This window comes from Silene latifolia, chromosome 3, assembly GCF_048544455.1.
Source record: "Silene latifolia isolate original U9 population chromosome 3, ASM4854445v1, whole genome shotgun sequence".
Taxonomy (NCBI): Eukaryota; Viridiplantae; Streptophyta; class Magnoliopsida; order Caryophyllales; family Caryophyllaceae; genus Silene; species Silene latifolia.
Genome location: NC_133528.1, coordinates 28,416,852 through 28,442,833, shown reverse-complemented (window position 1 = coordinate 28,442,833; position 25,982 = coordinate 28,416,852). Strand labels below are relative to the sequence as shown.

At 39.1% G+C, this 25,982-nt stretch overlaps 1 protein-coding gene across 1 annotated transcript; it reads left to right on the top strand.

The window, feature by feature from the left end:
- Positions 1 to 18,911: 18,911 nt before the first annotated feature.
- LOC141648883 (uncharacterized) lies at positions 18,912 to 22,275 on the top strand. The gene is made up of 10 exons (XM_074457590.1): positions 18,912 to 19,247; positions 20,373 to 20,504; positions 20,639 to 20,729; positions 20,949 to 21,063; positions 21,224 to 21,304; positions 21,421 to 21,505; positions 21,584 to 21,658; positions 21,745 to 21,831; positions 21,919 to 22,050; positions 22,150 to 22,275. The coding sequence occupies exons 1-10, from the start codon at positions 18,912 to 18,914 to the stop codon at positions 22,273 to 22,275; spliced, it is 1,260 nt and encodes a 419-aa protein (XP_074313691.1).
- The last annotated feature ends 3,707 nt before the right edge of the window (positions 22,276 to 25,982 follow it).

Sequence of the window (25,982 nt, the reverse complement as noted above, 5' to 3'; positions counted from 1 at the left end):
AAGTGCGCATTCGGAGTCACATCCGGCAAACTGTTGGGTCACATCGTTAGCCACCGTGGCATCGAGGTGGACCCATCGAAAATAAAGGCCATAATGGAAATGCCTCACCCGAAAACCGAGAAGGAAATTCGAGGTTTCCTTGGAAGAATCCAATATATAAGTCGGTTCGTGGCAAGGCTAACTATGATATGCGAGCCAATTTTCAAGAAATTGAAGGTCGGGAACACGTCGTATGGGATGATCACTTTGTCAAGTGCGTTCGATAAAATCAAAGAAATACTATCTTCCCCTCCCGTGCTCGCCCACCAACGGTCAAGGTTACCACTTTTGTTGTATCTTACGATCACGGATCTTTTGCAATGGGGGCAATGCTTTGGCGCAGATAGTCGATAAAGAGGAAAGAGCAATTTACTACATTAGTAAAAAGTTCTTGGAGTATGAAATCAAGTATACTCAGCTCGAAAAGACATGTTTGGCTTTAGTATGGGCGACAAAGAAGTTACGGCACTACATGCTCAGTCATAGTGTCTGCATCCACTCGAAGATGGACCCTATCAAATACTTGTTTGAAAAGCCGATTACGAACGCAGTGTCAAGATGGACTTTAATGCTTTCCGAGTTCGACCTGAAATATGTACCGCTAAAAGTGATAAAGGGAAGGGCGGTTGCAGACTTCCTGGCGGATAACCCGATAGAAGAAACTGAGGTTGTGGATACATGGTCGTTTCCCGACGAAGATATCGTTCACATAGACAATGACACGTGGGACCTCTATTTCGATGGAGCATCGAACTATAGGGGATACGGGATAGGAGTTCTACTCATTTCGCCAGAAGGTGAACATGTTCCTATTTCGATCAAGTTGGACTTTAACGTCACTAATAACGCGGCTGAATATGAAGCATGCCTACTCGGTTTGCACAGTGCTCTCGAGTTAGGTATCAAAAAGCTTGTAGTACATGGGGACTCGTCATTAGTGATCAATCAAGTGGCCGGGACGTGGAAAACCCGAAGTGATAGCTTGGCTCCGTACCAAGCAAAAATCGAAGAACTAGAAAAGTTGTTCGCCGATGTCAAGTACGTGCACCTCCCCGAGACGAAAACCAGTTCTTTGATGCACTTTGTCAAAGCTAGCCGCTCGATCAACATACCGATCATATGGATACTATGCCGATATGTGTCGAACGAAGATCGTCACCGCTTATGTTAATGTAATCGAAGACACGTAAGAAACCGAGGCCGAACCTTGGTATCATGCTATTCTGAAATTTAAAGAATCGGGAGAGTATCCACCCGACATGGATAACCGCGGAAAGCGCGCTATTCGAATGCTAGCCGCTCGATTCGTTAGAACCAATGACGGACAATTGTACAAGAAAACCGCGCAAAATGTCCTTCTCGCGATGCATAGACTCACCAACTGCGAAAAGAGTCATGGAAGAAGTCCATGACGGAGAGTGTGGCCCACACATGAATGCCCATATCTTTGGTTCGTAAAATCATGAGATTAGGGTATTATTGGACAACGATGGAGACAGATTGTCGCCAATATGTCAAACATTGCCACAATTGCCAAATCTTCGCAAACATACGGATGTGCCGCCATCATTGTTATATACTTTGACATCACCATGGCCTTTCTCAACATGGGGAATCGACATTATCGGAAAGGTCAACCCATCCGGAACAGGTGGGCATTGTTTCATGCTGGTCGCCATCGATTACTTCACGAAGTGGGTAGAAGTGAAATCATACAAGGTCCTACAAGCGAAGCGGTAGCAAAGTTTCATTCGAGAATGAAATCATTTGCAGATATGGGGTGCCGCATGAGCTCATTAGCGATCATGGCACTCACTTCCAGTCAAATCGCTGTAATACTTGAAAAGTATAAAATCAAACACCACAAGTCGTCACCGTATCGACCTCAAACAAATGGTGCAAAGGAAGCCGCCAACAAGACAATCACCGTGATCCTCGGAAAGATGACCGACAATTATCGCGAATGGCCGGAAAAGATACCGTTCGCACTATGGGGATACAGAACGTCTATTCGCACAGCCACTGGAGCAACTCCGTTCTATTTAACATATGGGATGGAAGCGATTCACCTATCGAATTAGAGGTACCTTCTTTAAGGATCCTGTTAGAAAGTCGGTCCTGAAGGTGGATCGACCGTGCCGCAAGCCGTATGATTCCTTGGTCATGCTCGACGAGCGACGGTTAAATGCACTACATCATGTTCAACTCTATCAGAAAAGGATACAAAGGGCATTTAACAAGAAGGTGAAACCTCGAGGAATAAAAGATGGGGATTTAGTCCTAAAGTCCGTCCGCGCTTTACTACCAATTGACCCGAGGGGAAAATTCAAGCCGAATGGGCCGGTCCTTACACTGTAAAGAAGATATTATCGGGAGGCGCATCAGATCGACATCTAGATGGAAATGACTTTGCGAATCCGACGAATTTGGATCAATGAAGAAATACTATCCGTAGAACTCATTCTCAATGTCACAAAATAAAATTTTGAATTGCAGTGCTCGTGAGCGAGTCTAGGCCGCGGCACTTTTGCTTCGCTGCTTTTTGTGCGTTATAAATCGATGATTGTAGCGCATTTGTTTTGTGGAACTACGAGCTCGGTTTGATTCTGTTGATAACAGATACGTAGGAAGCTCTTTAAAAGAGTACAACCGACCCTTCCTTGAATAAAATGAAATTTTATGCAGAAACTGGAACTTTTAATAGATAGTAAGTCCTTTTAAAGATCGGGCGATGCCCATTACATCCTTCAAAAGAAAAAAAAGAAAACAACTAGCAACAAATAATAAGTAGTAGTATCAAATAATATATTTGGAGTCGAAGGCTCCTACATCTTCTTTTTCCCTTTGCCTTTTGGGTCACGTGACCGAGGCTCCTGTGGAGGAGGGGTAGTGGTGTTCTGGCTAGCGCGCTTCTTAGGAGGGATTGTCATTTCCTCCCGAGGGCCCAGCCTATCTTTCACACTCAAGCGAGGACCAAGCCTCCCTTCTAAGGCTGAGCCCGAGTGTGCCTTTGAACCCAACCGTTTCCACACACCATGCGCCCGTGAGTCGGTCTTAGGAGTCTTCTCAGTCTTAGCACTCGACGTAGGCTAGGACGAGGATATAGGTTCAGATGAGTAGTGTCAAGTCTCGGAATGAGCTTTATCTAACGGTTTAGGCAAAGATGCCGAGTCATATAGATGTAGGTTTGTGTTGGGAACATAAAATATGAAAAACCCGCTGAAAAGAAAGAAGGCGTGGAAGAAAAATAGTAAAAACCCGCTGAAAAGAAAGAAGGTGTGGAAGAAAAATAGTAAAAGCCCGCTGAAAAGAAAGAAGGCGGTGGCAAGAAATGATGAATACTCGCTGAAAAGAAAGGAGGCGAGGAGAAGAGTGACAGAATGTTCCCAACAAGAGTGCTATGTGATGTCTACGTGTTCTCATAAGATTAACCTGTGTTTAGTGTCTGGGCGAAGCCAACGTTGTTCCTCTGTGAGTTTAACCCACCTTGTCAATGCCAAGTGATCTTGATTCCCATGTGCCCTCGGGAGCACGCCCGTGCCATACGATATCTCCGTCCCAAGTTCGACGACCTTGTGATTCCCATTTGCCATATTTTGGCGCCGGAACGGCCGATTTACATTTTCTACCCTCGACAAGTCCATATTTGAATTAAAGCCCGTGCACACTTACGGTTTTATTTTCTTTTTTGTTTTGCGGTAGCGGGCTACGCCCACGTTGTTCGCAAGTCATATAGAATGTCTGAGTCGCATTTCATGCTCACCCATCAAGGTTCGATTTCAAAATTTCAAAAAACTTTCAAAATTTCAAAAACTTTTTGGGTCGACGACCCAGCATCCAAGTGATTCATTTCAAATTCAAAATTTGGGTCGATGACCCAGTCTTTCAAATTCAATTTTCGGGTCGATGACCCAATCATTCAAAATTTTCAAATTCAATTTTCGGGTCGATGGCCCAATTATTCAAAATTTTCAAATTCAATTTTCGGGTCGATGACCCAATCTTTCAAATGATCTAATTTTAGGATCGATGATCCAAATGTGCTTATGTGATGATTATTGCTAGTACGTTTTCTATGTTTCAAATGTAGCAGGATATGCTTCAACTGGGGGCTCTAAAGTCTTCGACTTTAGAGCCATTGCAAACTGGGGGCTCTGAAGTCGTTGGCTTCAGAGACCATTATCAAGATGAAAAGGATGACATCCACTCAGAATTCAATTCAATACAAGAGTATGAAATGGAAGAATTTCGTAGCTGAAAGCAAATGATGAAAGCGACGGCAACCTCCTCGGAAAGTCCCGTCCCATTTGGGCAAATGTCAGCAGATGATGAATTTTGGACATACGCCAGCAGATGATAAACTTTGGGCATGTGTCAGCAGTTGCCGAACTACGACGCGGGTTTGATTCCGTCAGAAACGGATACGTAGGCGCCTAAGGATAAGGCTCAATCCACCATTTATGCAATTTATGGGTCGATGACCAACGACGATAATTCGACGCAACAGAAGCAAGAGTCAATCCCCCAACGAAGTTTCAGGTATGATCTCTTCTTATGGCTGGCGAGCTTATATACGCAAGTCTAATGGACTATAAACGACCCGAAGAATCCTCAGGTCGAAAGGGACCTGGGGTATACTTTGACTTTCGCCTTGTCCAAGCCTCAGTCAAAGTGGGGGCTCTGTAGATACCCGTATCCGTCGATATTGGAATTTATAGAGAACCCGACAAACACCCGATGATGATAGGACACATGTATTCTTTAGTTGTCATTGTCATTATTTGGAGCTCGTTTTACGAGGTAGAATGGGCGTCGTCGATGAAGTATTTTATTAATTTAAATGATATTTAAATTAATGTTTTTTTTAGTAAGTTCATTTTATTAATTTAAATGATTTTTAAATTAATGTTTTTTTTAGTGAGTTCATTTTGTTATTTTAAATGATATTTAAATTGTGGTTTTTTTGAGGTGAATTCAATTTATTTTGTTTTATTTTGAATTTATTTTCCCAAGTTTATTTTATTGAAAATAAAATAAATAATTGATTTGAAAAATCATTTTATGAGTATATTTGATTTGAAAAGTCATTTACTTTAATGGGTTAATTGATTTGAAAAATCGAAAAGAACTCGTTTTGAACACTTGTTTTTGAGCTCGATTTTAGCTCGGTTTTTGAGCCCGTTTCTTTTACGAATTGGCACGAATCTCGAGTACACTAACCAACCCAAGCCTCTACCCATCCACCCTTGTTCGAACCCCCTAACCACGGCCCAAATTCTCGTCCAAAACAGGCCCCAAACAGCCCGCACTAAACCGAGCAGCCCCCTGTTTTGGCAGCTCAATCTCGAGCCCAAAACCCGCTCCAAACACTACCAAGACCCGTACCCATTAACCCTAACCCATACCCTAGTATCCTACCCATATTACCCTAGCTTAATCACCAAGAAAACCCCTCTCAAACCCTCACAAAAGCTGCTGGACAGCAGCTATGCGTGAGCAGGCCCGACTGCCTCTCCCTCTCTTTTACCCTACTTTAACTCCTTATAAATACCACCCCTTCACCATACATTCATTCCTCTAAGTTCTCCATACATCCAACCATCACCCACAAGCTTTAAACCTCAGAAACAAACCCTAAACATCCTTCAAAAACCCTAAACAAAACCGACACACAAACTGAAACTGTTTGTGTGTCCTCTTCGAAAACCCATTCGTTCCTCCATCAAACCTCCATAAAAACTCGAGTTTCTTATTCCTAATTAACCACATAACATCCATCTACACATTAGACAAAGATTTACGAGCCAAATTGCCCTTGAGAGTACACGAAATCCCTCGAAAAACAGAGTGAAATAACACTCTGTTTTCGCGGTTTCTTCTTGTCTGTCCAGTTCTGTTTGTGCTCGTTTTTCGTGCCCAATAACCCAAAACGAGCAGGGGTTGCTTTAAGATCCCTGTTCTCCTCTCTTTCTAGTTTCCAAAACATCTTTTAAATCGAATTTTCGTCGTGAAACGAGGGAGATATCACTGTTTTAAAATCGCTGTCCAGAAAGTTTCCAAAACGCGTGTTTGCTTTATTCTTCGTCGACGACGGCCTCTCGAGATAAAATCTACCATCGATTACGACCCAAGACGGTGTCAACGATACATGTAGGTTGAGGGTGCATCAAATCCCTTTCTCTCTCCTTTTTTTTATTTCGTTTTTTTATGCTTTTTTTTATAGTTTGTTTTTTGTTTGTTTTCGTTTTGTTTATCGTTTGTTTTAATTAACTATGAAATTAGTTAGTCCGAGTATGAGTTAAAGTACCGCCATGAACACCCGCGTTGACTTGAGATGGGAAAATAAACCGCTACTTCAGTCGGTCGTACACCCCCCGTCTCATTTACATATCCTCGTGTTCAAGGTAGGGCATAAATAAAACAATTATCTAACTTCGCTCTTCGCTTTTGACCCCTTTGTTATTTCGGCCAAATCGACATACCCTAGGACCCGTTGTATGTTAGTTTAACCTCTGATTGTTAACCTATGACATATTTAGATGACATTAATTTAATTCAATAACCTAATTAGACACGATAGGTGGCTTCGACGTAAGTTATAAAATCAATCGACGATTCTGTAAACAATTGAACGCATCTTTCTTATCACTTGATTTCTCGCTAGCATAGGAGTGCGTGATTAGCACCTTCCTATTAACACTCGACGAGTAAGCTTTAATCTTATTATATCTAACCTAATTAGACCCTTTAGGCCGTGTAGAACACACCCTTGCGCGACAATCAATCAACATCGTTTCTAACTCGTTTTCTAACTTGTTTCTTATCCCTTTTCGCAATCATTCGATCTAACCAATGAATCTAACTTAGGAACTAGGTTGGCCTTGTCTTGGCCGTGAGGGTGGCCGTTGGTTTGGGCCGTGTGTTTTGTCTTTCTTATTTCGTTTCTCTTTCCTTGTTTATCATTCGTTCTTTGTTTGTTTTGTAGCTTGTAATTCATAGTTTGTTTATCGAGTTGTAATTTTCGAGTTTGTTTTTACTTCTTTTGAGTCAAAACCTTTTCAAAAACCTTGGTCTTGTTTGATTAGACGGTTGTTCCCCAATGCTTGTAGGAGCGTAGTAAACCGCATGTTGTCTAAAGCAACATGGCCCGGTTTATGCTAATGCATGCTTTGGTGCGTAGCCCTATGTCTAATTCGATGAGATTAAGCGCGAGCACGCATTACGAGGAGTGACCCAAGGCCGTGGGTCATGTGAGTCGTGGGCCACCCCTCATGTGCACGGTTTTCTAGGCCAAACGGCCGTGTGTGGTGTCATGTATTGCGTTGTATGTAGCAATTGTATTTAGATCGAGTTGTATCTTTAATTTGTTGTTGTGTCGGCATGAAATGCCTGGTTTGTAATAGGTAGACCCCAACGGCTCCCCCATTCCCCCTTAAGCCTTGTTTGCTTTGTTTTGTATGTTGTTAGATCAATCAACCCACATGCTAAATTACAACTTTGACAAAGTTAGTTTAGTTGCATCTAAAACGACATAGAAATTGTTGTCACATGATAGGGTTAAAACAACGTTTGCATATCATACATCGTAGTAGCTATGACCTTGTTTGAAATCCATACTTGACTTAGTAGAGGCCGTTATTGACGGGCGGGGTTGGGTGTCCTTATGGGCTTCCCAACACGTACCTTCACCCCTTACTCAAGATCTATGGTTTGTGGATCCGTCTAAATACCATTGGATTACGAGAGTCATTCAAATCGAGTGATATAGGGTACAAGTCTTTATCTTTAATCACTCGTAGTCGATTGGCTTTATGCTTTTCGATGAAAGGTGTAAAGTTGACTTGAACGGTTCCAAGTTCCCAAAAAACTTGGTGGCGACTCTAATATGTCTTAATTCGATTCGAAAGAACCTCGAGTCGATTATGCCTAGTGTGGATCCCGCGGACGCAGTTCCCGAGGGCCTTGTCCACATGTCCACATGTAAATCATCCAAGCTAACTGCGAAAATGCCTCAAAGCACATAAGGCATGGGGTTATATTCAATGGGAAAAGAAAAGAAATATGAAAATGCAAATGAAAATGAAAACAAACGCACTAAACTAGTTAGCCTCCCCCAAGCTAGCATAAATGGGGGATTCATCTAACAATAGGAATATTCGAGTGTGATTTTAGTGAGAAAAATGGAGAAAACAGAGAAGAATGAGAGTAGATATTGTCAGGTGGATATGAGGACACGAGGGACTTGGCAATGAACATAAAGCTCATGATCCCGATCGGGGTTGACTGGTTCTCAGAATTTTGACTTTGCTCTTACTCCGTGGTAATATAGCATCCCGTCTTTGAAAGTTACGTCCCCGAACGGGGTTATAGCATGGGGAAGCGTGACATTCTTCATATGTCCCTCTTCTCATCTCCAATTGCCTATAAAACACAACTCAAAAATACCAACTAGTCTAGACATTATTGCTAATTCTATGAAAACAAGAAATTTGCAACAAAAAAAAAAATTAAAAACAAAAATGCAAAAATAAAAACACGAGTTGCCTCCCGAGAAGCGCAAATTTTAAGTCTTGCTAGACTCCTACTTTTCTAACGTTGCGGCCTTCGTCATCTTTAAAAAACAAGTCAAAGCCCTTAAAAGTCGATCATATACATGTGCATGGGCAATACAAAAGCATATATACGCAATTGATAAGATTAACGCATAAAAGATCAAAGGATAAGGATGAAAAATCTTATCAAAATGCGTAGGAGAGGCTTCAAAAACAACCACCATATTACTCCACTCGTCAGCAAGAGATGGAGTGTCATGCTTAAGACAATGAAACAAATCGTTAGTGCACAAATTATCATCATATATGGTCTCAAATTGGTGGCAAGAAGAATCAAGGAGGTGGGTCTCATTGGAAATGGTCGGTTCTTCCCACTTATCCTCAATGGGATCATCACGAAGTCCCGCATCAACCACAATTGGGTCAACTACGTCCTCCGTGAAAGGATTCTCAAAGGTTTTCAAAGGCTCAGGTGAGACCTCATTTGTGTCATTAAAATCGGGCCCAATAACATCCATGTCATGGGTGTCGTCTACTACAAAGTCAATGTCATTAACATGAGTCTCTAAGTGGTCAATTGGAGTGATGTTAAGGGGAATTTCAAAAGAAAAATTCTGACCATCATCACCGTCTTCCAATAATTCCAAATTATTAGGGGCAAAAGACTCACATTGGGAAGGTAGAAGAGTAGAAGTTTCGATAAATCACTCATTTCCTTCTCACATTTCTGTGAACATGTCTTCGAGCAATTTTAAGGCACGAGCCTCAGACGCTTGTTGCTCCAAATGAGCTTAAAGAGGCATTGTGAGCTCCTCTTCGGCACGCCTTAAATCTTCTTGGCGAGCTACTTCCCGACACTAGTCGGCCATGAACCTTAGGAAAACCCAAAGCTCCTCCGCACTCTTGTAATAAAGACTCCCACAACTCATGTAAAGAGCCAAATCACGGGACTTGGAATCCATTCCTTCAAGCACAACCTGACCCAATTCATATTCATTGTAAATGAATCCAAAAGAAGCAATATGATTAGCGTATTCGCCAAACTAGGACAAATAGTCATGAAAAGTTGGTTTTGTTGTTGTAGGAAAGGAAATACAGCCATTGGACGGATATGAGGATCCCCTTGAGATAGTTTTACCACCTGAAAAAGGCGCTAAAACTAAAAGAAAACCGTGAGAAAGCACGATCCCAAGGAACAAGTGTTCCCCGGGACAAAATAAAACAAGATAAAATTCAACAACTAATAACAAACAAAACCGTCTTCCCGGCAACGGCGCCAAAAATTTGATAGGCTATGTCGCACGCCTAACAAAGATAATTTTCCCTTGACACAAATTAATGTAGTACGAGGGGTTGAACACAAGGAGACGGGAATTGCGCTCTGAAATGCTATGAATAGAATTCTATCAAGGTCGATACGATTGATTGGTTTGTTTAGTTTGATGATTGGCAAATACGATATAAAAATATATGATTAAAGGAGTCTAGGGGAGTCGGGTCACACATGCAATTGTGTGTGTGTGTATATATATATATATATATATATATATATATATATATATATATATATATATATATATATATATATATATATATATATATATATATATATATATATATAGAGAGAGAGAGAGAGAGAGAGAGAGAGAAGAGATCTAGTGAGTCCACAAAAAATCATTGAGTCCTTAAGTCCTCTTTAGGGCCAGCCATTAAAAAGATGGGATGAAGGGTTGAGATTGAAGACAAAAAGCAAGGGATTAGTGCAAAATGTAGGGGATAAATGCTAATTAAACACTTTCCCTCACTACCTTCACTAATCAACCTTTAATTTCACTATATAACACTTCTTTTTCCACTCACTTCTCTCTCCTATCACACAAATATCATTCCACCAAATAAAATCAAAACCTTCCAAAAATCCTCCCACTAAAAACCCAAACAAAATCAAAACACAAAAAAAAATCCCACGACTGCCGACCACCTCACCCCACGACTACCGCCACCAACAACACCCCACGACAACCACCACCTTTCGTATCACCCCACGACCCACAACCACAACCCACGACACCTTCACGCAACCGCATCTCACCCCCACGGCCCACCAAAAACTGCCACAACCACCACTACCTCTCTTCCATGCCGGCCTCCACCGACCCGCACCATCTCCCTTCCCTTCTTATATTTCCAGATCTGAAAAACGAGTACACCCACACCTCCTCCAACCACCACCAACAACCCACCATCGACAAATCGACAACCAACAACAAGAACAACATTAACGCCTCCGTCACAATCAACCAACAAAAAAAAAAGGAGAGGAAGAGAGAAAGGCGACGTGCTGTTGTTGGTGTTGGCGAAGGTGGTTTGGAGGATGGTAGTTGTGGTAGTGGTGTGTTGGGTGTTTTCATTTTGGTGCTGCCGCCCTCCGTCTTCTTCTTCATTTTTTTTAAAATTTTCAGATTTTGTTGTTTTATTCATTTTTGTTTTTTCTTTTTTTAAAATGAGTTATTTATTTTCAGGGTCCGCTGAGTAAGTTGCTAGTGTTTTTTTTTTTTTTTTTTTTTTATTATCAGATCTAGGGTTTTTTTTTTGTTAGATATTTTTTTTTTCTAATTTTTTTTATTTGATCTAGTTGTACTTGTTGTTGACGTTTAATTTTTTTTTGGGTTTTGTTGGTGGTCTTCAAAGGTGTATGGACTGTTTCCATTGATGACACTTGTATTTTTTTCAGATTTACACTTGTATTTCCTCATATTTACACTATTATTTCTTTAAATTTACACTTTTAATTCCTCACATTAACACTCGTATTTATTTAAATTTACACTTTTATTTCCTCACATTAACACTCGTATTTATTTAAATTTACACTTATCTTTCCTCACATTTACACTCGTATTTCCTTAAAGTTACACTAGTTTTATATTTTTTTTTCAAATCTCTTTTTGTTTTATATTTTTTTTAATCTCGGCTTGTTTAAATTCGTCTTATTATATATATATTTTTTAAGATTTACACTCGTACTTCATGTGATTTTTTTTTAATTAAGATATCTTTTCTTTTCCTTACTCATTCCAACCACTACTACCTTCACTTTTTTAAAAATTAACAAAAAAAGGCAGATCTACAATATTAACAAAAAAGTCAGATCTACAATTTAAAACATAGATCTACGAAAAAAAAAGTAAAAAAGACTTGTATTTCCTCACATTTACACTCGTATTTCCTTAAATTCACACTCGTATTTCCTAACATTTACACTCATATTTCTTTAGATTTACACTCATATTTCTTTAAATATTTTTTCTGATATTTTTTTACGTTTACACTCGTATTTCATTACATTTACACTCATACTTCTTTAAATTTACGCTTATATTTCTTTACATTTACACTCTTATTTCTTTCTAGATTTACTTTTTATTTTTTCGGGTGTGGATTGGTGATGGAGGACAATGATGGTGTTTGTCGGTGGTCGGACTCAAGTTATACTTATAAAGGACTAAAGTTACACATAAAGGCCAAAGTTACACTCATAGACCTTTAAATTTACACTCGTAGACCTTCAAATTTACACTTAAAATACTACATTTACACTTGTTAAACATCACATTTACACTCGGTAACATGTTAAAATATTACATTTATACTCGTAAAATATTAAAATTATATAAATTCAAAATTTCCGTCACAAAAATCAAATTTACACTCTTAAAATATTACATTTACACTTGTAAAACATCAAATTTACACTCTTAAAACATCAAATTTACACTCGTTAAATGTTAAAATTATATAAATTCAAAATTTCCGTCACCAAAAATCAAATTTACACTCTTAAAATGTTACATTTACACTCGTAAAACATCAAATTTACACTTGTAAAATGTTAAAATTATATAAATTCAAAATTTCCATCACAAAAAATCAAATTTACACTCTTAAAATGTTACATTTATACTCGTAAAACATCAAATTTACAATTTTAAAGGGTTAAAATTATATAAATTCAAAATTTCCGTCACAAAAAATCAAATTTACACTCTTAAAATATTACATTTACACTCGTAAAACATCAAATTTACACTTGTAAAATGTTAAAATTATATAAATTCAAAATTTCCGTCACAAAAAATCAAATTTACACTCTTAAAATGTTACATTTACACTCGTAACATGTTAGATTTACACTTGTAAACTCATACAACATTACATTTACACTCCTGAAATCTGAAACTCAAAACTGATTAATTAGGGGCTAGAGAGAGAAAGAAAAATTAATTAGTGTATAGAAATTTGATTAGTGAAATAATTTTTTTGTTGATTTCAATCTCAACCACCCATTTCATTCCAACCATCCACATTTTTTTCCTTTTCTTTTTAATAGTCCTTAATCCATCCCTTCTCCATCCATCTCAACCATCCATTTTCTCATCCAATGGCCCTTAAAGGGACTTAGGAACTCAATAGCATATGGTGGACTCATAAGAACTCACCTATATATATATATATATATATATATATATATATATATAGAGAGAGAGAGAGAGAGAGAGAGAGAGATTGAATCATGTGAGGCACCCTTCTTAGGGTGAGGCGGCTGGACACCTTCTAAACCGTCAGATCTAATAACTAAAGATACTCCAGATGCTGCCACGTGTCCCTATTTAATCATACACTCAAAGCAAATGCCAGCCAATTCTCTCATTTACGACATTTTACTCTCTCTCTCTCTCTCTCTCTCTCTCTCTCTCTCTCTCTCTCTCTCTCTCTCTCTCTCTCTTTCACTCATTTACTCTCTTCACTCTCAACACTCAACTACCGATTTGCGATTAACTTCGTTCATCATCACCTGAATTACACGCCGTTCATCATCGTCTGAATCACACGCAGTTCATCATCTGATATTTTGATCGCGATCGCGATCGTCATCATCATCATCTCTGTTCGGTCGTCCTTTTTCGGATCTAGGTATGTGATCTTCTCATTCGTATCACTATTTTTCTTCATTTTCGATCAATTATTGTAGATCTACTATTTTCAGACGCTTTTCAATCTACTATTTTTTTCGATAATGTATTGCTAAATCATTTTCATTATAATGCGTTTTTAATCATCCTCGAAGAATTATCCGATCAAGATTTAACGCAACAAAATCAATTTCGGAGCATTTTCGATCTACTATTTGTATGTCCTGTTCGCTCTCTTCAATACTTACTTCGTCAATTTTTGTTTATTAGGTTTTTCTCATTGTTCATTGCTTAATATGTTTCGTTTTTGTTAATATTGTGCTTTTTTGTTGTTGTTGTTGTGGTGCTCTGTTGATTCTACAATGTCGATATAGTTCTGTGTTTTTGTATCATGAAACTTGGAGGTGATATTGTGAATATTGGACTGATGTGTTGTTGTTAAACCTGAGTTAATTTTGTGAATTTTGGAGTCGTTTTTGTGAATCGGTGGAATATTTTGTGAATCTGTGGAATATTTTGTGAATCATTCTCATTACAATGCGGAAGTTAAACCTGCCTCATGATTGTAATCTTTTTATGATGAGTTTATGTGAATGCTTGTCTGAAGCATAGACCTTATCTTGCGAAACCTATAGACCACTTTGTCCATAGTTGGTCATTTGTAAAACTTCATCTGAATGCTTTACCTTGTTTTGATATGGCTTTTAATCCTACTTATCTGGAATGTACTTATACGAAACATGACATTTTGTGTATGTGTATGAAATATATTACTTATTATGTTTTAGTTATTTTCATTTATTTTTGTCTGAACTGTTTTAGTTATTTATATGCCTAGGTCAATTGCTCCTGTCTGCGTATACATTGCCAACTATGGACACTTGGTGTACGGGTCGGGTAGTCGATATCTTTGAAGAGGCAGAGTTTGAGCTCATTAAATGGATATGCTATCTTGCCGGACAGCTTGCTGACTGTAGGGATAGACTAGTCTTCATTCATTTGAAATATAATTTAGTAGCTACATTCCCTATCACGCAAGGGTACACTTTTAAGTCTTACAAATGTGTTCTTAAGGTATTACTATGCTCAAACTCTGCCTCATCTGTACAATTCCTTGGGTTGTATTAAAACGGAATTTTAGGTTACCTTTCTTTCCATGTACTAGTAGAAAGAATATGTATCATAGATGAAGATGATAACGATGAAGATCGATCCCTACAAACAAGCCTTTCTCACGACCTATATTTTTCGCCATATCCCAACATTTGTGTTGCTCATTTAGCCCGGCCTTCTAGTTGTGATGGTTTCCTGGCTAAATGAGCAACACCAAATGGTGGGATATGGCAGAACATATATGCCATGAGAAAGACTTGTTTGGGAGGGATCGATTATCTTCATCGTCCTCATCTTCATCTTTGATATATTTGCTTTCTTGTACATCTAAAGAAAGCTTGCCTACAATGCCCTTATAATATAACACAAGGAATTGTACGTATGTGTGAATATGAGGACAAGAATACCTTATGAACACAGTTGTAGGACTTAAAGTTGTACCCTCGCGTGATAGGGATGTAGCTACTAAATTATATTTCAAATGAACCTATTATGTTTAGTTGTCGGTCGGTGTACTTAGGTCTATCACCGTTAGTATTTAATCTTACTTTTGTATACTTGCTAAGGCACCCTTGTATAAATATGTAATCAGTAGTTTTCTATTTCGGATGTTGTATCAACATAATGTATGAATACTATGTTCTATTAATCAAGTTTATTTTCCTTTTATTTTGTCAATCCTCGAGCATCTATCTTTCATAATAACTTCGAATACAACTTTCATAATAATTTAGCTGGCATGCACTTGATGAGATTCTGTTCTGTCTCTCGATCTTTGTAATGTTGATTCATAATTACGTGAATCCTATACTTGATTTTGTGAATCTTGGAGTAGTTGTTGTGAAACCTAGATCTGCCATTGTGAAACTTATTCATTTAGTTACTAACCTACTATGCGTTCCTATTATTATTTTTAGTGAATTATGGAGTCTTGGTGCAAAGGGTGTGTCGTGAATGCTTTTGAAGAAGACGAATCGTCATTTCGTGCAGCTTATGTCTGTCAAAAACAAAACGCAATCGGTTTGTCTTTTAAGGAAGCCGATTTGGCGTAAGTTAAATTATCTTCCCCTCGCTATCACTCACAACATTCTGTTTTCAATATTCAAGGAGTTATGCATAATATATTTTCTAAACTTGATGCCTTTGAAGACAAGGCAAATGTGGCTATTGTGTGTCGGAATTGGTCTCAGTTATTTCTTATTCATCCCAATGCTCCCGGTGTAACCGCTGCATATTGGCTTTCTCTTGAAATCAACCATGTGGAGGGTATTCTAATTATTCATAGGGGTGCTAACCTAATATTCCAAACGTGCAAATGTTTGTCGATCGATAATATGTCACTAAATTCATCCTTCATTTTCACCAATATAACCATCCAAGTGCCATGAACCTTCTGAATGCTATTGATCGCGCTACAATTTATGAGAAGTTACGTTCTTTACCTCCAGTGATGTCTACTGAACGAGCCACTACAATTGCTATTGCTGTCAATTTATTTCGCAATTGTATAGATGCATGTTGTATTGATTTACCTTCTATTATGGACCTATAACCTACATTTGCATCCCTTTTCCTAAAATACTATCTTTGTAATTTTCGGCATTGAACGTTGCTATCTTGTTTGCCGTGTTCTATTGTCGATAGTTTATAAATATAATGTATGACTACTATGTTTTATTAATGAAGTTTCCTTTGTGTTCTTTGTTTTTTGTGAATCCTTGCGTTCCCTATTGTTTCATAATAACTTCGAATGACAATTTCAATAATAACTTCAATAATAACTTCATGCCCCGTTGACATTTCCGCCCCCTACTGTTAACCCCGTCCCCCAAAAAGGGTTCACCCGTCCCCTCCTAGGGTGTCTTTTGGTCTTGGCGTTGGTCGAATGACTATGTACAAGGGAAAGGGTTTAGGGTTGGATTAGGCGGATCCGCGGTAGCGGATCCGCCTAATCCAACCCTAAACCCTTTCCCGTCCCGCTTTAGGACACCCGCCCCTCTTTTAACCCCGTCCCCCAAAAAGGGTTCACCCGTCCCCTCCTAGAGTGTCTTTTGGTCTTGGCGTTGGTCGAATGACTATGTACAAGGGAAAGGGTTTAGGGTTGGATTAGGCGGATCCGCGGTAGCGATCCGCCTAATCCAACCCTAAACCCTTTCCCGTCCCGTTTAGGACACCCGCCCCCTACATCATTAACCCCGTCCCCCAAAAAGGGTTCACCCGTCCCCTCCTAGGGTGTCTTTTGGTCTTGGCGTTGGTCGAATGACTATGTACAAGGGAAAGAGTTTAGGGTTGGATTAGGCGGATCCGCGGTAACCCAACCCTAAACCTTTTCCCGTCCCGTTTTAGGACACCCGGCTCCTACTGTTAACCCCGTCCCCCAAAAAGGGTTCACCCGTCCCCTCCTAGGGTGTCTTTTGGTCTTGGCGTTGGTCGAATGACTATGTACAAGGTAAAGGGTTTAGGGTTGGATTAGGCGGATCCGCGGTAGCGGATCCGCCTAATCCAACCCTAAACCCTTTCCCGTCCCGTTTTAGGACACCCGGCCCCTACTGTTAACCCCGTCCCCCAAAAAGGGTTCACCCGTCCCCTCCTAGGGTGTCTTTTGGTCTTGGCGTTGGATCAAGAACAGTTTCAGACTATAAATCATATAGCTTATTTTTGAATCCTATAGCTTATTTTGTGAAACTGGGGGTTTATTTTGTGCATCTCAGGTCTTATCCCTGGATTCAGACTATATAAATTTTATGCCTTATTTTGTGAATCATAGAGGTTAATTTGTGAAACTGGGGAGTTATTTTGTGAATCTCAGGTCTTCTCCTCACATTCAGACTATATAAATCTTATGCCTTATTGAAAAGAATCCTTGAGGTTATTTCGTGAAACTGGAGAGTTATTTTGTGAATCTCAGGTCCTATCCCCCCAAAATAGACTATATAAATCTTAGTTCTTATTTTTGTGTATCCTTTCAGCTTATTTTGTGACGCTAAAGATGATTATTGTGAAACAGGCTACAAGATGAAGCGACCATCACAGGCGGTTGTGCAAGCAAGCGCTTCTGCACCAGGCATTGTTGAGCAAGCTGCCGCTCCTCCGCCAGCAAAAAAACAAAGGGTACGTACAGAGGGACTGCCTACAGTGAGGACTCGAATGTCGCCAAAAGGGTTGTACAACTTTCTGAAAGATACGAAAAATCCACCGAGCGATCAGCAGATTCAAGCTATAAAAGACATGGGCTTTGGCGGTGTCATTTAATGATTGAAACAGACAAGGTTCCCGGGGACCTTGCTTATTGGCTAGTGTCAAATTACAACCCAGCAAAGGGATGGTTATTTGACAAAAAAACTCCCTGTATTAGAGGAGGACATCCATCTTTGCATGAGCATTCCAATGGGTTCAAGACCTGTTGAGGAAGCGTCACATGTGGATAAGTGTCCTGCTTATTTAGCTACGTTGGAAAACTTCCGAAAGCAATATCCACACAAATATATCGATGATCACCACGTCTTGAACAAATTATCCATGCAGAAAGATGGTGGAGATGACTTTAAACGAAATTTCATCGTTTACATATTCTCGTCTCTGTTGGGTGGTGTGCAAGGGAATCGCGCAAGTTTGAGGATTTTAAAAAGTTTAGGTGATACTTCACTGATTCCGAAATTCAATTGGTGCAATTTCATCAAACAGAAGTTGGCTGACCAAGTTGAGTCTTGGCAAAAGGAGGAGTGGAGAGATGTCAAACGCTTGAAAGGAGATAATTTTTTTGGTGGACCCATTATGGTGCTCGTGTACATTTACTTGGACCGTTTCGTCTACAAATCAAGATTGGTCATAAGAAAGTTTCCAACTTGTTGTAATTGGACGAAAGAAAAAATTGCAAAAAGAATTAAACAGGAGTTGAAGGCAAATAAAGGTTTCGGTCAAAGTTTTGTGGAGCCTCCCCTTGTCATGAGCTACCACACACTCGCACCCGCACCTCAGCCACCGGTCATAAAGATTGAGCATGTTCAGTCCAAATCAATCATCCAATACCACGAAGAAGGCAAACCAGATATAGGGTCTGATATTCCACATTGTGGTGACAAGGAAACTGATGGCCTTAGTGACAGTAAGTGTGATATTGTTCACAAACTTGCTGAAGCCGCAAAGCAAAGGGCGTGAGCTGACTTTCGCTAGCTGCAGATCTCTTGCTATTCAAGCTACGATCAAGCTACCTTCCTCAGCAGTGGTTTCTACTATGGTGGCAGCCGTTAATGGTATTGCGGACGGGTATATTTCATCCCAACAGGATGAGTTTGATGAGAATGTTGGGGATGAAGAAAATGCCGATGATGGGAATAAGGAGGAAAATATAGAGGATGCTAAGAAGGATGAGGACGGTGAACTGAATTTGGACAACGTGGTCAATAATATCGTTGAAAACACGTTATCCATTGCAGCGAATGTTGTGGAGAATGAGCACGTTGTTAATGACGATGTGGACAGGATGGGTGGATGGTCCGACGCTGATTTACGTGCGGCATTGGAAATTATGGATGACACTTTTGTACCGATTCGTCCACCAGATCCCAAAGTGACAAGCAAACCCATTCGAAACGTCGTAAATCAAGATTGCCAACCCCAAGATTGCCCACGGTGGAGGCTGCTAGCGACGACGATCATTTTTTATCTTCCAAGAAGACAGATCTTCTATTGATCCTCGGTCCCACCAACACCAACACCAGTTATCGAACTAGCCGAAACCCCAATTGTTATTGATTTACCTGATACTCCAATGATTCCGATCGTCCGTCCACCATCTCCGAAATCGTGTGTGGAAGAATCGAGCAATTGCCTGAAAAACCATTGGTCACTCACCCGTACATTCGTCGTCGTCGTGGAAACCGTTTGTCGGGTGATGAAACCACCGGTCCGTGCGAAAGCGAAGAAGAGGGACCAGGTGAGGAAAGCATAAAAGGCGAGGAAAGAATAGATCGGTGTCGAGGGAAGAGGATGAGGGAACCAGATTTCCTACATTCCCTGCACCATCGCTTTACGATCATGTTGATGTCAATAATGTTGATGTCAATACTCCCCGCCATTGTGCATCCTAGAAGAGAGATAATTCCAGTGCGCCTATCGATCTCCGTATCTCCAAAGAAACATCGGTGTTATTACTCCTTTTAATAGGGAGGAGAAAATACTTTGTTGGATTTTGGGCTTTGCTCAACAAAGAGGACAAAGGTATTTGACTATGACCTTGTTTTGTAAATCTCAGGTCTCATTTTGTGAATCGGACAATTTATAAATCGTAGGGCTTATATTGTGAATCCAATAGATTGTTTTGCGAATCGACGGCTTGTTTTGCGAATCGATTGTTTTGATTGTTGAGTGCGGTGATATTCTTTTTCAAAGTAACACTCGAGAGATTGACAAGGAGCATGTTGAGGACTATACCTCAAGGTGATCGAGTATGTTCTCAAGTCAAATATTTGGTGTGAGATCCTAAACAATAATGAGAAGTTGAAATCACCGGATTCTCCTGTTCGTTTATTTGTTCCATACTCCAATGACGGTGTTAGTTCCCCCCCGGGTTGTCTGGAAAATATTGATGTTTCTTCAGTTCAATTAGTAAGTTTTGGTTTGGTGTTATTATGTTTTGTGAAACCTATTTTCATCTTTATGTTCTTCTTTTCATTTCATCTTGTCTTGTTTTCAGATTTGCACTCCAATCATGTCTACATCATTCCCACCGTTCTTCTTTTGTTTCGACCTTCGATGGAATAAATTGACAGTCATACACCCTATGAATGGAGTAGATGTTAACTATTCTGATTATGTGCAACCTACGGTGCGTCTTTTCCTCCATTTCTGGTTATGCAAAGCTGTGAATTTACTTTTTTTCGTGAATTCACGATCAAAGTGTTTGACAAGCATGTAACACATCCACATAATTAAGTGCTAATTTAGGTTGTGTCTGTGCAGAAAGACAGGCTCATTAATTGGGTTTCACCAAGATTCGCAGCAGGGCACATGATGCCTGAGTTGTTTATCCCTCCTTCAATTTTGAAGTCCGGTGAAATGGATACCGGCGTCTATTTGTTTCACCTGTTGGAGCATTACAAAGGGAACAAAACGACTCGTCCTTTAATTATAACTTCAGAAGATACCTTTACTTAACCATGTGAACCTGAGAGTTAGATTTGTCGGACACTGGAGTTAATTTTCTGAAACACAGGGGCCGCCTTCGTGAACTTTGGAATAATTATAAGGACTTTTTGTTTTGCATTTATAGGTAAGTCAACCAAACGCTATGCATTGAAGTTATGCCTACGAATTATGACCTCCGGTGACAACATGTTGAAAGCTACTGTCGAACGAAGTGCAGAAGAGTGGAATTGTGTGCCTATGTATAACCCATTCCCTTGTTAATCATGTTTTGTGAATCTTAGATGTTATTATTGGTTTTATCTGTTGTTCTTAATTTCTGAATCGTGGGTCTTATTATGTGAATCAAAGATCTTGATTTGTGAATCACAGATCTTAAGCTGTCTTATTAATATTTGACAGGGGCTACCGGCGTCTACCTTATTCTGAAGACGACCTTGTGAAGTTTATTTGGCACCGCAAAGGAAGAGATACAGTCACACAGTAAGTATTTTTCCCCTTTACTTTTATTTTTTTGTGCTTTTCCCTTGCCCCTTTACTTTTATTTTTATTTTTATTTGGATAATTCTAGTAATGTTTCTTAATGTGCCTTACTACAGCGAGGCTATGGTGTGTACTGAGTGGATGGAAGTCACACGAGCGGCTTTATCTACGCTTAGACCGCGTCAGTGGGTTATGGATCAAGTAAGTAGACTACTATCGGCGTTCATTTCATTGTATTATCTGTAATCTTTTGTTTCATTCCTAATATTATTTTTTTAGGTGATTGATATGTTTGGGATTAGGACGACACTTCATCGACCAGATCTTCTGTACTTGCCATCGACTGTCATCGTGGTTAGCTTTGAACTTGTTTTAATATTCAAGTATCTTGATTATCCCAAATTAATATGGTTTGTAAAATCACCTTTTGTGGTATGTAGAACTGTACAAAGAAGAAAAACCCTTGTATTTGGAATCAATACATCAATGGGACATACAAACCGGTGAATGGTGCCACAATCCGAAAGGTCTGGTCCCTCAACAATATTTTTTTTTTTTTTTTTTGTGGCGGACATGTAGGACTGTAAATTGGAGACTAATCTTTATTATATCAGGTTTTTATACCGCTGATCAAAGACAGACATTGGTGGGCTTGTATATGCGATATGGAGAGTAAAACGAATTACATCCTCAACTCAAGCGCGAAAGTACAGTCTTATGATGTACATAATACAACCATAGACACGGTATTAATTATTTGCCTAATCTAACCCTTGAGAGTTTGTGAATCGGAGTATATAAAACATTTTTAGTGTACAATCAGTATTAACTCAAAACATTTTCAGGTGGCCAAATTATCTCCTATTTTGGCAAGTAGTTCCCCGTCATATTATCCCATGCGGTTTCTGCACTCTCACAGGGTTATAACTCTCAAAGTTCCTCAACAATCAAATAAGCAAGTTATTCCCTAATGTGTCCGCTTTACGGAAATTAAATATTGTTTACTAAACAGTTGAACACTATACTACATTCAGTTTTGATTGTGGAGCTCACGTGTTGAGGTATTTGAGTATGTTGGACTGTGAGCTCGGTGATTGCGTAAATCCAGGACAATTATCGGGTAAGAAACAAGTTGAACAAAGATACGTACATGAAATCTGTATTTGAAACTGTGTTGTTCATTAATTTCAACTATAATTTCTTACAATTGCAGAGAATGCCAGATTTTCGAAAGTCTGTAATGATGCAACTACTTTCATGGGATGCAAATACTAGAACGGTACAGTCCCGGTTCTTTAATAACTTTTGCATATCAAATCCCCATTCATTCATAGTATCCGCGATATTTTGAATAGTAGCGAGCCATGCTTGTCCGTGTATATATTTTGAAATATTTTACGTGTTTTCTGATATAGGAGTATAAGTAGCAAGATGTGCTTGTCTATGGTGGTGAGATGATGTGAAGCAGGGAGATCGTTCTTCAGTGTATGCTTCTCTGGTTGGGAATTTATTCTTCATGATTGTCTTTGTGAGCGTGTAGTAGAAATGGGGCAGCATTTATTCTTTTGCTGTGAGTTTTGGGTGTTATGCAGTGTATACTTACTTATCTCTGGTTGGTTCGTCGGAGGCATTTGTCCCTTATGCGTGGAATTTAACTTGTGGTGGATACAATCAAGTATTATGTTAGTATAGTATTAGATGGTATATGCAGGATCTATCAAGTATTCTAGTGAATATGTTATTAGTCATTTAGTTGGGTGCTAATCTGCTTATTTAGTAGATCTCCTTTTGTAATAGTTGATTTTAATCAATGGAATTGATTAGTCGCTTGAATTTGTGAAATTTGACGTGGATGATATTCGGAGGTGGATAATTGAGATACGAGGACGAGGATGGGGAGGAGGATATTAATCATGGTTAATTAATGTTTCTGTAGTGATTAGTGGGAAGTTTTGATAAGTTATAGTAAGAGTTTGTGAGGTTGGTGGTTAGGAAAGGTGTTATATACAGTTGAATAGAGGGTTAAGTTTGGAATTTTCTTGGCTTTTGTAACAAGGTAGGAGTAGGACTGTTTTTACCTGTTCTATTAAGGTGATGAAGGCTCCAGCCTGGAGGAATTCCTATTTTTCGGGTTATTTGGATTTGGTGGTTCTCGGTGTCTTTCACACGAAAACATACATCACACCTGAAATCATTTACTCGTCCTCGTATCTCAATTTGACGTGGGAGAAAGGCTATTTTCCTGTTTCGTGACGATGTTTTACCTCCTGTATTCACAAAATAACGTCTACAATTCACAATAATTCATTTTATATAAGCCATATGATTTATAAAGCGTCTGATTCGCAAAATGAGACCTGAGATTCACAAAAGAATGTCTGAGATTCAAAAAAGACGATATTCACAAAAGATGGATTCACAAAACAAGTCGACAAAATGAGACCTGAGATTTACAAAAGAATGCCTGAGATCCAAAAACGACGATATTCACAAAAGATGGATTCACAAAACAAGTCGATTCACAATATTAGACCTCGGATTTATATATTGTCATTCACACGGTAAGATTCATGAAATAACGTCTATAATTCACAATAATCCATTTTACATAAGCCAAGTAAGATATTTAAATTGTGTCATTCATAAAATAAGACCGTTTAGCCAGTCGACCGTTCCTTTCTAATAAGATTACGAATCTTCCTAATAATCGCGAAAATTAGACCCAGGATTCACAAATTAATACCAACAAATAAGATTTCCAGGTCTTTTGTATATATTAAGATTTAAGATTCATAAAATAACCTCTTACATTCACAAAAGAACCTCTCAGATTCACAAAATAAGATAAACAAATAAGATGTCCATATTTTTGGAAACCAATAATATGTTGCCAAACTAAAAGACTGCTCCTTTCAAAATTGTCAGTGTCTTCTTCAATCATCATATCTATTTCTCAAGGCTTAAGAAGACTCTTTCCATCATTCTTCATCCTAATCCCCTTCCTCTTCTACCTCTTCGTCCGCTAGCTCTCCCTACGTAAAAGACAAAGCTGGAATTAGAAAGATGTTTACAAACATTAGATGTACAATAATAAAAGTGAGGATCATGCAAAATTGGGTGACACGGCGTGAATCACATTCATCTTATATAAGCCAACTGTTGTCATTTATGTTACAAAGTGAGGAATTATATCAGGTTACTACATACAATCGTCTCATTTCGTGATTCACAAATAAAGATATGTGATTCACATAATAAGACCCACGATTCATATATTGTCTCCTACACAAAATTGGACCCAGGATTCACAAATTAAGACCTGGGATTCACAAAGCAACCTCTGGGATTCTCAAAATAAGATAAACAGATGAGATGTCCAGATTTTTTAGGAAACCAATAATACGATCTAAGACTCACAAACCAAGGTCGAAACAAACCACCTATTTTGAATGACATTAACCTAAATTAAACCATTTTTGCCACTCCAACAGATAAATAAAATACTTGATTAATATCAGATGTAGTTGCGTAGATGAATACAAACCTGATTCACTGGAGGACGGTCTGCAAAATCATATGGACAATTCCTTTTGTCGTGGTTACCCTTGCGCTTACAGTTAGCACACAACCTTTTTGCTTTTTCCGCCTTCTTGATTGCCTTATTTTTCTTGCTCACTAACCGTTTACCACAGCCTTTGTTCCTAGACACATTAGGCGGTAAGATGTTGGTTTCTTCTGGAACCTTGCAGCCCAGTAGAAGCTCAATTTGTTGTTGTTTTGTCAACGGTTGAGTGTTTCCCTCTAGTTTTGTCCTGAATTCCTTGATTAACTTGGCAAACTCTCTCACATCCGACTCTTCTTTCCTTTTGAGCATACCAACATTAATCAATCTCGGACCACACCACAGACATTCCAATCTGTTTTGTACTGGTATTGTTGTATTTCTCTAACAGATTCCCATTCCAATCATAAACGGCACTTTTGAGTGCATTCTTGCTCCACCTTTGCAAAATATATTTATCAGGTATGTCCTTAAACTTTCCCGAACAAACCCAAATGATGTGACTGCATAAAATACCTCTCCTTTCAAACAGTTTACATGTGCACCTTACATCATTCGTGCTTCTACCGCACTCAACTCGCAAATTTTAGTCCTTTCTTTGCATCCTCAACTAACGACACTTCAAAGTTCGTCACAGATCTCAAGCGGAGTGTATCCAACCAAACTGCAGGTATTTATTGAAAGCTTCACCTGGTTTTGGAACTCATAGAACATCGCATGGGTATAGCTTCTCACTGCTTGTGTCTCCCATTTTGACCCATACAGTGTTTCAAGGATTGAATTCGCATTCTCCTCTTCACGGAGCTTCAAAGCAGTGCTTTTGGTGGTCGGTGGCGCTTTCATAGCGCACCAAGAACTCGATTAATGTCCCGTATTTATTTTCAAACCGCTTAAAGAAACTATTAGCACTCTCTGACCTTTGTGTAGTTCGTAGTAAACCGCCTATTGGCACATTTAAAATAAGCGGGTATCCATGTGTGTCTATCAGCGAACTTCCCATTCAACCACGTATTGTCTTCCAAGGAGAAATCGTTCATGACTTTAAGCCACTTCTCTTCAAATTCCCCGGGCTCCAGGTCATCGTCCCATACAACACCGTTCAGACGGGTTAAAAAG